The 13436-nt window shown below is 36.1% G+C and overlaps 2 protein-coding genes and 2 long non-coding RNA genes across 5 annotated transcripts; 2 read left to right on the plus strand and 2 right to left on the minus strand.

Moving 5' to 3' along the window:
* Positions 1 to 5992: 5992 nt before the first annotated feature.
* On the plus strand, positions 5993 to 8023 carry LOC147948289 (uncharacterized). Of its 2 annotated transcripts, XR_015577674.1 has the most exons (4): positions 5993 to 6611; positions 6904 to 6925; positions 7089 to 7270; positions 7895 to 8023. It is a non-coding gene; the product is annotated as an uncharacterized LOC147948289 (long non-coding RNA). The 2 variants fall into 2 exon arrangements; XR_015577673.1 differs by lacking the exon at positions 7895 to 8023 and having other exon boundaries at positions 7089 to 7402.
* Positions 8024 to 8524: 501 nt separating this feature from the next.
* Positions 8525 to 9624, plus strand: LOC147948290 (uncharacterized). The gene is made up of 3 exons (XR_015577671.1): positions 8525 to 8664; positions 8743 to 8852; positions 9334 to 9624. It is a non-coding gene; the product is annotated as an uncharacterized LOC147948290 (long non-coding RNA).
* A 967-nt stretch (positions 9625 to 10591) lies between these two features.
* Positions 10592 to 11268, minus strand: LOC104770866 (uncharacterized). Its single transcript, XM_087466066.1, has 4 exons — positions 11229 to 11268; positions 10940 to 11131; positions 10756 to 10844; positions 10592 to 10675 (listed from the first exon to the last, which is right to left on the minus strand). Exons 1-4 carry the CDS (start codon positions 11266 to 11268, stop codon positions 10592 to 10594), a joined length of 405 nt encoding a protein of 134 aa, XP_087322192.1.
* A 369-nt stretch (positions 11269 to 11637) lies between these two features.
* Positions 11638 to 12500, minus strand: LOC147948291 (uncharacterized). Its single transcript, XM_087466078.1, has 4 exons — positions 12407 to 12500; positions 12166 to 12260; positions 11991 to 12061; positions 11638 to 11809 (listed from the first exon to the last, which is right to left on the minus strand). The coding sequence occupies exons 1-4, from the start codon at positions 12498 to 12500 to the stop codon at positions 11638 to 11640; spliced, it is 432 nt and encodes a 143-aa protein (XP_087322204.1).
* Between the last annotated feature and the right edge of the window lie 936 nt (positions 12501 to 13436).

Below are 13436 nucleotides of genomic sequence, written 5' to 3' on the forward strand. Positions count from 1 at the left end.
AGAGAATCACGAAGTAGAAGAAGAAGATTCGATTGGTTTGCTGGCTCAGAAGTTTAGTCGAGTGTTGAAAGAAGCAGAACATGAATTAGGTCAGAGGAGGTTCAGCTCGATCAAAAATAATCTAGAGAAAGGTGAAGCTGTCAAGAAGACGTACATGCAATGTCATGAGTGCAGAGGATATGGACACTATAAGAATAATTGTCCTATAATCAAAAGAAGAGAAATAAAATGTTTTATGTGCAAAGGTATTGGACACACTCAGCTAGAATGTGGTAATGATCAGAGACGTAGAAAAGAAAAGTCTAAACTGAGAGTTGAAGATGATTCAAAAGAAGATAATGATAATGGAATAGAACTAGATAAGCTTGGTGCATTCTTGGACGTCGCTACATTTGTTGAAGGAGAGGAAGTTTCAGAATCTGAATCTGAAGGGGAACAGGTAGATGAATTTACAGAATGTTTCAAGGAGGTGCGTGAAACGCTGATTAAGATTGGAAAGGAAAATCAGACCTTAATAAAAGAGAAGCGTCGTCTTGATGCACTTGTCAAGTCATTGCAGATTGAATTGAGTGATACAAAGAAAATCAAACAAGAAAATGTAACATTAATGAAGGACAAGCATAATGTCTCTACAAGAACAGGAAAATCTAACAGATGTTTGGGATATACTGGACAAGAAGGATCTCAAACAGCCTAAATCAAGTTTGTACCTGAAGGTGTTTCTCTACCAAATCTATACAAATCTGAAAGTAATACAACCAAACATATTGGTTGTTATTTTTGTGGGAAGAATGGGCACATAAAAGCATATTGCTACAGATTTAGAGAAAGAGTAAGTAGACTCAAAGATCAAGAAAAAATTTCATGGAACAGATTTCATAATCAAATATGGGTGAAGAAATCTGATCTGTATCAGATGGCATCAATGTGTAAGAGGAAGGAACATCAGATTATTGATGATGGGAGTTCACCTCATATGATAGAAACCTGGAGCAATCTACAAAGTGTTAAGAAAAGAGAAGGAACCATTGGAATCATTCTCAAGCAAAAGAAGAAACCTGAAACTGACTCTGAAACTGCAATAGAACGTGAATGTGTAAAAAATCCTAAGTCTGCATCAGAGAATGCAACTGCAACAGAGACTGTAGCTAGGACTGAAACTGTTATTGAACCAACAATTATAACAGAACCTGCAACAGAAGATTGCAGCAAGGTAGAGAGTGTCAACTACACAATGTTGTATAATAAATGGCTTAAACTAACTGAGGAGAATTCAGGGTTGACAAGGGAGAAACTCAAGCTAGAGGCTAAGGTTGCTGAAATACAAAAATATGCCATAGAGAAAGAAGAAGAAGCATTACAAGCTAGAATACAACTTGAAGAAACTCAAAAGAATTTGAGAATGCTTAATAATGGCACAAAACAGTTGGATCGTATTCTGAACATTGGCAAAACTGATCGATATGGTCTTGGATTTAAAGGAAATCTTTCAAAATCAGGTCCAATGTTTGTCTCTGCAAGTTATTAGAGAGAGCTACATCCATGGGGGAGAAGAAATAAGAAGAGAATATATGGTCTGCATTATCAAAGCCAAAGCCCAGAAAATAAAAAAAAATAAAAAGAAAGTAAAATTCAGTGAGACAAAAAAAAAATTTGCTGGTTCATGATCTTCATGATGTGGTTATCTCTTCTTCGTTTTCTTTGGCTGCAAATTTCGGATCTTACGTCTGGAAAATGTTCTAGAATCTTGAGAGCAAGATCTTTTCAGTGATATAAAGAACGTTGTTGGATTCATTATAGTTGATAGAAAATCTCTTCTGAAGTTGGATGCTCACAGGATTGTCTCACTCTGGATCTGTCATAGGAATCTTGCCATATCTTTTAAACCGTAACTGCAAATTATGATATGTTTCTTTCTATGGCTTCATATGAAGGTAGTTGGTTTATCAACCAAGTTTCATAATTTTCTGGGTTGGTTTACTACTCCGGTTATTCTCTGTTTCAAGACTGATAAGTAAGAGTTGTTACAAGAGTTCTTTAATATTGGAAAGGGAAACAATGAGTGTGTCAACCTGTGAAGATGTTTTTAACTTGTGTGTGCTCACAAGCAGGGGGAGAAGAAGATGGTGTTTGATCTTCAGTTCGTTGTTGGAATTATATTGTGCTTGTGAGACGCACAAAGTTAAAAAGGGAAGATAACATAATACAATAAAGTGATGCGGATGTAAAACAAATAATGACTTTTTCATCTGAGCGTTAAGTATGTGTTTTGGTTCTAAAACTCAATCATCAAGGGGGAGATTGTTGGTGTTATGAAGATCGAGTTTTAGATGCTGCAGAGATATTTACTTGGAGATTAAGGGAGAGTTTGGAGATCATCAAAGTAGTAGTTGAAGCTTATGTTGTGTGAAGCTTGGATTGTAAAACTCAGTAAGAAAGGGAGAGATTGTTGATGTATTCTTAACTGAGTTTTACAACAAGAAGTAGTCGCTGCACTAGTTCAGAGTACTACAAGAAGTAGTTCAACAAAGCAGATAACATGGAGCTGAAATAAGGAAATCAACTAAGGCGATTAATATTCAAACCATGAAAGTTATGAAGACTAGAAGCTTGGAGAAGAGTCTAGAAGCATGAAGAGTTTCTTGTTTGGTAGAAAAGGAAACATGAAGAAGACTTTCCTATTCCATAAAAGAAAAGGAAATTTGCAAAGAGATTTGGCAATTCCTATTAGAATTATAATAGGAATTTAAGGTTGTATGGCCACGACCTATTGTGTATAAATAGGGGGCCTAAGCCTTTGTAGAGGTTAGCACAAAAGAGCAAGAGAATTCTTAGACATTAAGGTTATGTGGGTTCTTGTAGGAAAGCATAACGCTTAAGGGGACTAAGGGGTTTGTCTTGAGAGGTTCTTGGATTGTGTATAGATTCATGAACATGAGAGATTAGATAATTGATTGAGTGAAACTTGTAAGTTTACTAAACAGATTATCTAATAAAGAAGTTTTATTTTGAAGAACCCCTGTCTTAGTTTGTGACTCAGTTTGTGTCTCAGTTTCCATACATATCGATAGCTCTTGCGTTTTCATAAAGAACACATATTTGTAAGTCTACTTCTTCTAGTACGTATATGTTGAGTGCGACTATGTATGAGCATAATGTAAAACAACACGAGAGTTTGTTAACAGGGTTCGGATCTCGTACATCTCTGGGACCTAGTCTAGAACAAATCCACTAGAACAAGATTACAATTACAATTACAATTGTATATCATATCAAGCAATAGTGGGGCGACGCCACACACCTTGTGTGCATCTCTCGAGAATACCCTAGATGCGCAGCCCTAGAATTGACAACTTTCCAATTCCGCATCGATAGGAATTTTTCTATTCTAAACCGGTAAACTAATATATTTAGATAACTCCTAAATAGAACTAATCATAATTCCATAACTCGGTAGGATTAGTATAGCTTGCACCTCAAGCTATCTTCAAACTTATGCCAACCTCAAGCTATCTTCAAACTTATGCCAACAGTCTTCATATACATTCAAGTGGAGCTTTTTTATATAGAGATTTTTATTTACATATTACACCTTTTAATGGCAACCACGCCTCGTTAGCAATTGTTTTCCTGTTTTGTATTTTACGTATATGTATATCCAGACGACCATATCGTGTTTTTGATCTTTACAACCATTTTTTCCACAGTAAACTATTATTTAAATAGGATGATTCATTGCATGATGTAATATATCGTTTTGATATATATTTTTTCAATGTTTGGTTACATATAGTAACAAAAAAAGGTTTGAAACATAGTGACCGAAAAGATAATTTAGATCATATAATATACGGCTTATTCCATGATCAACATATATCAAAAAATGCTACTAAGTCGTCGTTGAATCTCCAAAAATAACTTCAAAAGTAACAAAAAATGCGACGATCTCAACAATTTACTCATATTAATATGGCCATTTAACTTACATAAAGCTCTCATGGAATATGGTCGCCCGTACTTCTAATAAGGCCAATTTTCCAATACTTAAGTAGTAGATGGTGGTTTGACAAAAAAAAAAAGTAGTTGATGGTGAATATGATGGGGATTAAAATAGTTGTTACCATTTTCTAAATAATATTTTTCAGAAATTTTCTTGAAATGGATCACCATAGTGATATTCTTATAGAGCTATATAATTATCTTTGATATAGCAAATTATTAGAAATTAAAAAATGTTGACTAATCGTGATTGTTTGTTTATAATCTTATGTGGAAAGCCTTAAAAACTTATAGATTAAACTTTTTATAGAATGTAATTATGACTTTTGCTGTTTTGCATACAAAGGAGTAGAGTCTTTCCATCATGCATTAGATTTGTTCATTAGAATGAACAGTGGCTTTGGTGGGAAAAATCCAACACCAAAGCCATAAAAGAAAAATAATGCATTAGATTTTGATGAGGAATCCTTAAACAACTTAAGCTTATGATTGCTCCACTAAACTATTGTTTCTGCAAGTTATATAATTTCCTAGTCTTTTAAATAACTCGGCTTATGTATATGAACTGAACAATCTGCGTGGTGTATATTGGTTGATACTATCTAAATGGCTCGTAATAGTAATATATTTTGCATTGTCATGTAAGTTGTAACTAAAATACCAAGTGATTGTCTTGTAACTAAATATAATAATCGGAACCACCAAACTTGTAAATCGTTAATTTGTTATTTACCAACTAACTTCAGTGGGTTACCAACTACATTAGAGGAAATAATTATTCTATTAAACAATACATCGAGCAATCGTCAATCTTCATAGACTAGGGAGTGTTAATCATTTTTAGAAAGAAAAAGAAAAAAGCAAAACGAAAGCTTTCCTCAACCTTCGCTAAAAAATCCGATAAAAATCCTCAAGATTCTTCATGGGACTAGGGAGTGTTTAATTAAACGTAAAAGGAGTTCTATCAAAAATGCTAACTACTAACAAAACTGTTCTTCATTGATTCTTCTTCTTCAATGAGATCACAAATTCATATAACACATATAGCTTATCGCATATATTGTTCACATAAGAGTGATTTACAAAAGAATCCAGAAACTATACCTATCCTTTTTTAAAAAAATCGAAAAACTATACCTATCCAAGAACAGCTAAATCATGTACAAAATAAAATCCTCAAAAGAAATCCAAATACATTAGGAGTTTGGGAATTCAGAAGCAAATGTAGTACTGTGGAAGCTGATTGCTCTGCTTAGGTGGTGAATGCAAAAGGTTATATGTTTGCCTTGGAGGTGAAGGAAGAACTTGCGACATGGCCAGAGCAAAGTGTCATTAGCAAAAGATTCTTAAATCTTCCAATATAATGACCGGTGATAATCTCCCTTAAGGTCAATAAATTCCAATCTATTGTGTAATAGATTCTTAATCTTACTTCATTCTTATGGTTGAATAATTTCTCTCGAATTGCCAAAAAAAACCTTATAGACACAGTTCAATGCCCATGTGATGGCAGAGGCTTCAACTTCAAGGAACTACCAAGACGAGGGAAGGCTTCAGCAGCAGTACACAACCCCATCAGATGTTTCCTCTTTCTCATCTCTCAAAACTCAACCAATGCCACTTGCATTCAAATCATTCTTTCAGGCTGCATCCACATTACACATGTTTTAGTATACTCTTTGAGTTGCAGTGGTCCTCTTCACACTGATCAGAATTGTTCTTGGTTGCTGAGTATGATAAACTTCTAATGCAGATCTTTTAAATTTTCTAATCGTTCTTGATTTGAAATTTTCATGACATTAATCATGTGAAAATTAGGGATGATGTAAAAGAAAAATAGAATTAAAATAGAACCGGTTCTGAATTTGTTTTGGTTTAAACTGTAATATAATATTGGTTTGGTTTAATTGTAAGTTTTGGTTTAGTTAAATTGATTAGAGACAGTGACACTTCAAACGGTCATAAAATAATAAAATCGTGGACGTGAAAACGCGATTTAAATCCAGAAAAGTATCCTTTTCAGTTACGGAAGAGAAAGAGAGATGTTTCAATCTGAGTTTTCGACCGTTTGGATCTCTAATAAAACCCAGAAATCTCTAAAATCACCACCACCGACTTTTGAGAAATCTCTTTAAATTTGAGCCGTTTGAGATGCGACAACGGTCCGATTTTGTTTTCTATCTGATGATTTTTATAATCGAGCCGTTTGAGATGCGACAACAGTTCGATTTTGTTTTGATGTCAATGGATGAAGATTGATGCTTGCTTGCGATTGCTGATTTGCTTGAAACAGTCTCTTTTACTTCAATTTACTCTCTGAATTTTGTTCATCCTTCTTTTATAAAACCCAGAAATCTCCAAAATCACCACCACCGACCTTTGAGGAATCTTTTCCTACGACAACGGTCCGATTTTGATTTTGATGGATGATGATGATGATTCTACGGATGGATCAAACTATTGTTTGCTTGCGATATGATCAATGTCCCTTGTTTTTAGAACAAAGCTAACGTGTGTTTTTGTGGGATCCAGATTGCAAAACATGGGAATGGCTTCTGAAGCATTGTAAGATCTCTTGAGGACTGCTTTCATAAAAATACTGACGCTGTATTGTAAGGCACCATTTCTAATTAGTTGAAAAGTTGCAGTATTCTGAGGCTTTACATGTTTGTTTGATTCTATACCTAGAGATTGGTTATTGTAGAAATTCTAAAACTAGTGCTTGCTTCTGATCGCTGATCCACAAAATATTTAGACTAGTGCATGCTTCCTATCACTGATCCATGTCCTATTAGATCAGTTTGCTAGCTTGTGATTGCTTGAAACAGTCTCTTTTACTTCAATTTACTCTCTAAATTTTGTTCATCCTTAACAAAGCTAACATGCGTTTTGTGTTTATTGCAGAAGTTCTGAAACTGTTGGTCAGGTAAATATTCTCTCTCTGTACTTTAGTTATGATGCAGTTTGTGATTCCAAAAACTAGTTAACGATGCTGCAACGTTGTATCCATTGTTTGCTGCATTTGATTTTTTTTTTTGCTATCAAAATTCATTGTTTGCTATCAAATAACTCGATTCTTGTTGTTTTAGATACTATGAATCATAACTTTAGGCTTCTATCCTCCTGGACTACGATTTTTGATGGATGAAACTACTTCATGTACTCAAGGGAGCGATCCTAGTTCATATTAGATAAGTTTATATTCATTTACTCAGAATTCGGCAGATCATGGGAATGATTCACAAATCATGGGAATGATTCGCAAAGCATTGTAAGAACTCATCAAGGACAGCCTCTATATTGTTCTCTCTTTATCTTAGTTGTGATGCCTAGACTTGCTAACTAGCGAAACCTCTCAAAGTTGTATCTATTATATTACAAGATTTAAAGGTTATTTTCAAAATCCAGGGGAAGCTAAGGGTCTATTGTGTCTTCAGAAAAGCAAAGCGCTGGTTTCTTTCTCAAGTACACCATTCTTTTTCGATTTCCAACCTTTAAACCTTGTTGGTTCCGTTTGATTTTTTTTTTTTTGGTAGGTCGCTTAAGTTCATCTCAGGTGTTATTAAAACAATCGCAAGCTGGAAATTGCACTTCATATAATTTTTTGAGATGGCATCCCTAAAACATATGCAGGAATTGTTTTCGTAATAGTTGTTACATAATTTGAAAGCCTTAAGTTTTGGTGTCTCTCTCTCTCTTTTATTTCTTTGCCAAACAGCCCTCTGAACACCTTGTTGCTGTTCGAATTTGTGACATATTTGTTTTTATGGCTGTAGATTCTTGGGTATCTTGAAGCAGAGCTCGAAGGTCCCACCAGCTTTGTTTTAGGGACCCTTGACAGCTCTATTTTATATTACCCTTTAGCTATTTTAACCCAATGTTTGTATAATTGCAGCCACTCCTCTGTTCAAGGTTCTTCTCTGGTATAAACTTGAAGTATAAACTGCCAAGAAGGAGCGTCTTCTCAAGAAGGCTGAGGGCAAACCTTCTAAGTAAAAGAAGTCAATTGTTGTGAAGGCTGAGGTCTTAATCATGCGACTAACCTCAATGAGAAAGCTTCTTCCTTTCCTGATTTATTCAATTGTCACTCGAAATTAGTTAGCTAGCTGCAGGATCTTTTCTGAAACATGTATGTTTTTTTTATTGCAGAACAAGGCGTGATTGGTGGTAATAGCTCATGATGTGGACTAAATTGAGTTAGCCGTCTCGTTGCCCGCATTATAAGTTCCTTACTGCATTTTTCCCGGGGAATTCACGATTGGAGCAGTAACTATGATAACTTACTTTGAGGGCTTTACTTATTTTAATTATATAAATAGAAAAACATGTAGTTGTAGTTGATCTGGGAGCAGTAACTACAAAAAAAATCTATTATTGCTTCTTTTTGTGTCTTGTTGCAGATTGTCCACCAGAAGCAGCATCTTGCTTGTGTTTGACGATAGTAAAGAATTAGGACAAGCTGGAGTTCAGAAAAATCCTGGAGGCCATAAAGTTTCTATATCTTGTAGTTAATTTTACTCTCTGAATTTGACTCAACCTTGTGATTTTGGAGGATACAGATTGCAGATCAGAGGAAGGGCTTCCAAATCATTGTACGATCTCTCAAGTTCAGCCTCTATACCAATGTTGAAGCTGCGGTTATAGTTACAGAGATGTCAAGACGAGGTGATGAATTCTAGATCATGACAGCTGTTTCAGTTGTAATGAAAATGCAATAGAACTGACATCATTCTCGTTTTCTAGATAACTAAAGGACTGCTTGAAACCTACGTACACAACTTGTGTCTACCTACCTAGTATATGCAAACAAGTAGACTACTGCTCTACGAAAAGATAACTAGAGCATTTTGGAGGTAAATTAAGTGTTAAAATTATCGTTATAGTCTCTTTTCTTACTGTAGTCTGAACTCTTGAGGGTAAGTTATGCTGATGAATAATAGCTTTGTTCAACTATATAGTTTTGAAGCATGGGAAGTTATGTTGCTATCAAATTTTTCTATTCCTTTGGTTAGAGATACTACAAAGCTTAGCTGTATAGACTTATATCCTGATTGAGATTTTGATGGATGAGTTTGCAGATGGATAAAATCACTGCTTGCATGCAAGGGTGCGATCCATGTCCTATTAGATAAATTTCTATCTTTTATTTTATGTACTCTCTGAATTTTTGTTCATCCTTGTTTTTTTAGAGCAAAGCCTACGTGCGATACAAAATTATGATTTGAAGGTCTTGCGTTAGATTAGTATAATTTCAAAAAAAATTGGTTTGAAATTTTTTACAGACTATACTCAAGTTTTAGAAATTCTGAAAATTTTTGTCACGTAAATGTGCAGATGAATTGTCAGTACAGGTTGCGAAGATGAATGGAGAAGAGTAGAAAGAAATTGTCTGCAAAACAAAAAGTCTTGTCTCATATCAATTGTGTGAAGCAATGAAAAGTTCAAAAAAATTTCAACTTGTTTGCATATTATATGAATGGATATTAAAGGTTGAAACTAGAAGAAGCCATGAACGAGGAGAAACGGACAAAGAACCTCTCCAAACTCTTGGAAAAAAAAAAGAATATGTAAACAAGTTAGAAATTTTGTTTTTGGCTATGGACAATGTCACTAAGGTTAGTGTAACTTACCTTACATATGCCTCAAGATAGAATAACACATGTTTTGATTATTATTTTTTATTGTAGATATATATGATCATGTTTTGGGACAACTACAGCTAGCTCCCGTGAATGTGTTTGTTAATATGGTGGACTAAATGAAAGGGCCTCTTCTTGTAACAGCAAACTTGGTTCTCTTAATCCAGTAAAGAAATATGCGTGATGTGGTTCAGAAGACCATTCAGCTATGCTAACTTTTGAATCCCTTTCTGAAACAGCTGAGTTTGCAAAGGAAATGGGTTTCCTTCAAGAAATTCAACATTGAACCAAGACTTCTTGAATAATACTTGAAGGACGAGATCCAGCCTTACTATTCTCAAAGAGAGGCGGGCATTAAAGGTTACTTGGACTACTATAATTTGCTTAAATAGCCTTTTCTTGTGTTATCTTATGGTTATATTTGAGAAACGTAAGAGTTAATATCATATATCCTTATGTCTTATGTTGGTAGAGTCAGAGTGAGAAGTGTAAAGTGATATATTATTTATATCCATGACGAAGGTTGGACAACGCAGGATGTTACTCCCTGGCCTGGTAGACACTATCCTGGGATGATTCAGGTACGCACACTAAAACACCCTTCTTTTTATTTCTCATATATGGGCTAACAGTGGCAACGTAGCTTCAATTTCATTTCAGGTTTAGCTGTAGATGAAATTTAAAGCTATTATCAACTTATGAACACATAGATAAATTAAATTGCTTATAATTGGTGGTTGTAAATCCTCATCATCGTCTAGTGGAACTCCAAACGCAAAATTATAAACAAACATAGAAAACGAAACGATACAATACCATGCATGGACAAGAATGCCTGAGACAAACACTACAACAAAAAAAATTTAGACACCACTCCCTTCGAGAGACCATTCAGCAACAACAATGCTTAAGAAGATTCAGTCCCTTAACTAAACTGAACTGCGTCTATTTCCTCAGCAACAACGTCCTCCAACCCCAAACGTTGAACTAGCTACCTGTGACGGTTTCCCCAGTACCATTTCTGCTGTTCCTAGAGCCTAAACGATTTCAAGAAAACCTGGAATCATGATCATGTACTTTAGAAAGGTTTAAGAACATTATTATGAATATTAATTACTATGGAAAGTCTTCCTCCTTCATGACCAGCTACCAAGTACAGGTTTTGTAATCCGGGCATGGATCCAATCACTGACTTCCCATCAGGCACTATCATCAGTTAAAAGACAAGTACGTTCAGGTTTTGTGATAATTCGAAACACCGGTTTCAAGTATCTTTGAAGCAATAGAAGCAAGAGACTAACTGTAAGGACGCAACCCGACTCTCACTTTCCTGTTACGGATGAAATCTTCGAGGGAAATATCTCTTAACTTGGGGAAGAATTCTGCTGCACGCTCCCATATGCAGCGGATGATAAACTCATCAGCTTCAGTGTCAAACCCAACAAATTCACGGCTGTTCCCTGATGTTAGACATGTATGTATATCATGTGTGACTGGTAAACATTTTTAAGCATACAAAATAAGAACATGGATATTTTACTGGTTCAGGAGTTCAAGAGGTGAGACATAGACTCATGAAATTGAAATTACCAAGAACAAGGTTTCCTGTTGTATCCACTGTGGCTGTCATGGAAATAGATAGCATTCGTTCATCGACATCCAATCCTAAAGCTGAAGCACTTGATGATTCGAATAATTTAAATGGAACGAATCAAATGGAACGAATCAAAATTATCCCTGCAAAGAAATAAGTTGGATAATCCGAAAGCAGTCTATTTTCAGAGTTTGCAAATTCTGGAAGCTTGCAGAGGATCAACTTGACAAACAAAAATATACTTGTTTTCTTGTAAACAATACTACTCTCAGGAACTCAGCTTTCCAGAATTTATAGACCTGTTGACGTCGATGATAGAGATTCAAAATGCCAAATTTTTGTGCAGGCAGAGATTTTGATAACGGGGGTAAATGAAAATGGAAGAATGAGCAATGAGACAAGAGTTCAAACCTTTCTTGGCTTTACAGGAACGTCAAGCGAAATGTTGCAGTCTTTAAGCAGTTCATGCATAAGAGATCCACTCCAGCAACCAGCAGCTACTATAGTAGCCTTCTTACCATACAAGTTCTGTTTAGAAGTCTGAACACTTGTAACCTCCGTTCCATGCCCCTCAGACCTGAATCAAATATACTATTAACACAAGGTACCAAAATTAGGATACTGTGATGGCAAACTAGACACAAATATCATATACAGGTATGAATATTTATAAACTCAATTGATCCCTAGATTACATAAAGCATTTTTATTTCTGTTTCAGAAGAGTTCCAATTCAGCTAAACAAAGATTATAGCAACCCTATCAAACCTGTAACGGGTTCATGATAGAACTCGGCATATCTTCCTTGTGTTGCAAACTCTCTGTTTCCCTGAATAAAAAAAATAAAAAAAAATAAAAAGAATAAGAAAACTAAGTTAACCACAAAGCAAAGAGGCAGAGGAGACATTCAAATATCCAGGAAAAACTAGCAACCTTGTCGATATAAGCAACCGCACGATGAGCATCCAACTGCGAGTCATGGGGAAGAAATGCAGCCCCGGAATCATCATCCACAAGAACCGAAGGCTCTTTAAGAAATCAGTAATAGACAAATATTCAGTTCTCAACCCAGCTTCAGATAGCTCATGAACCTTTCGTTTCAGAGAAACACATTCCTCAGAGGTCCTTCCAATGAGTAAACTTCCTGCAGATAACAACAATACACAGATAAGACCTGCATCGTTTAAGCTCTCTGCAAGATTGTGCCAAAGTTGATGACTCCTCAAGGTCAAGTCCCATACATCACTGCCTGGTTTCTTGTGTGTCATCCTGTGACAGGAATATGTCTTCAGTATCTTACTTTATATGTAACGGATACATTAAAATGTAATCCGGTTTATGCTTTGGTTATCTTACTTTGGTACCGGTTTGTGGTCTAAAGAATAGTATGTAAGGCAATGTTTGCCATTTCGAGAAACCTAATTAATGAGTATCATCTTTATTTCCCTATCTCTCTCTCTTCCTCATTTATCTCTTGCGGCGCTTAAGCTTGCTCACATCACTCGGAATCAGTCCTTTAAGGTGATCCTTCTCTCTCTTTGATCATCTTTCAGTTCTGTTTTCTCTGTTCTTAGTCTCTTGGTGAAGACCTAGAATAGTTTTTAGCTCGCTGATTCATTTACTGTTACATTGGTATCAGAGCTCTCGCTCCTTGGATCGACGAAAACCATGGCCGACGCTACTCGTTTCCAAACTCTGAGCAAACAAATCGACGACCAGAAACAGACAACCGGTGATATCAAGGGTCAAATCGCAGACTGAGCTGGTCAAATCTCAGGCCAACCTTGAATCCATGGTGAAGAAGCTGGTGTTACAGAACACGGGCCAGTCAAGCGGAACCACTGATTCCCCGACGATGGTATCTGGTGAGGTAACCGCCGAAACTCAGCAACCACGACCTCCGGACCCCCCAGATCTAATGAATGAGTGCCACGCATCCTCCGGGAAGCGACCTATGGGGACTGACCGTCTTCCAACCCACTCGATGGCACCAAACGGTTTATCCACGCGCCTGACCAAGGTAGGTTTCCCGATCTTTGATGGTACGTCGTTGAGAGACTGGGTATACCGTTGCGAGCAGTTATTTCACCTCGACCACACTCCCGCCGAGGGGAAAGTCCAGTTAGCTTCCATTTACATGGAGGGGAAAACGATGCAGTGGCTCCACAACTATCTGAACAATCGTTTTGGTGTTTCCCGTCGTG

This window comes from Camelina sativa, chromosome 2 (assembly GCF_030686135.1).
Source record: "Camelina sativa cultivar CO46 ecotype springtype chromosome 2, ASM3068613v1".
Classification (NCBI taxonomy): Eukaryota; Viridiplantae; Streptophyta; class Magnoliopsida; order Brassicales; family Brassicaceae; genus Camelina; species Camelina sativa.

What these genes read in the sequence shown, in the direction of transcription:
- LOC147948291 (XM_087466078.1), bottom strand. Translation starts at nt 12,500, where the DNA reads ATGACACACAAGAAACCAGGCAGTGATGTATGGGACTTGACCTTGAGG. An exon ending in AGAGAGCTTAAACGATGCAG is followed by an intron (nt 12,261 to 12,406) that starts GTCTTATCTGTG and finishes GATTTCTTAAAG; the next exon opens with AGCCTTCGGTTCTTGTGGAT. An exon ending in CCCGTTACAGGTTTGATAGG is followed by an intron (nt 11,810 to 11,990) that starts GTTGCTATAATC and finishes TATTTGATTCAG; the next exon opens with GTCTGAGGGGCATGGAACGG.
- LOC104770866 (XM_087466066.1), bottom strand. Translation starts at nt 11,268, where the DNA reads ATGACAGCCACAGTGGATACAACAGGAAACCTTGTTCTTG. An exon ending in AACAGGAAACCTTGTTCTTG is followed by an intron (nt 11,132 to 11,228) that starts GTAATTTCAATT and finishes AATGTTTACCAG; the next exon opens with TCACACATGATATACATACA. An exon ending in AGTCGGGTTGCGTCCTTACA is followed by an intron (nt 10,845 to 10,939) that starts GTTAGTCTCTTG and finishes AACTGATGATAG; the next exon opens with TGCCTGATGGGAAGTCAGTG.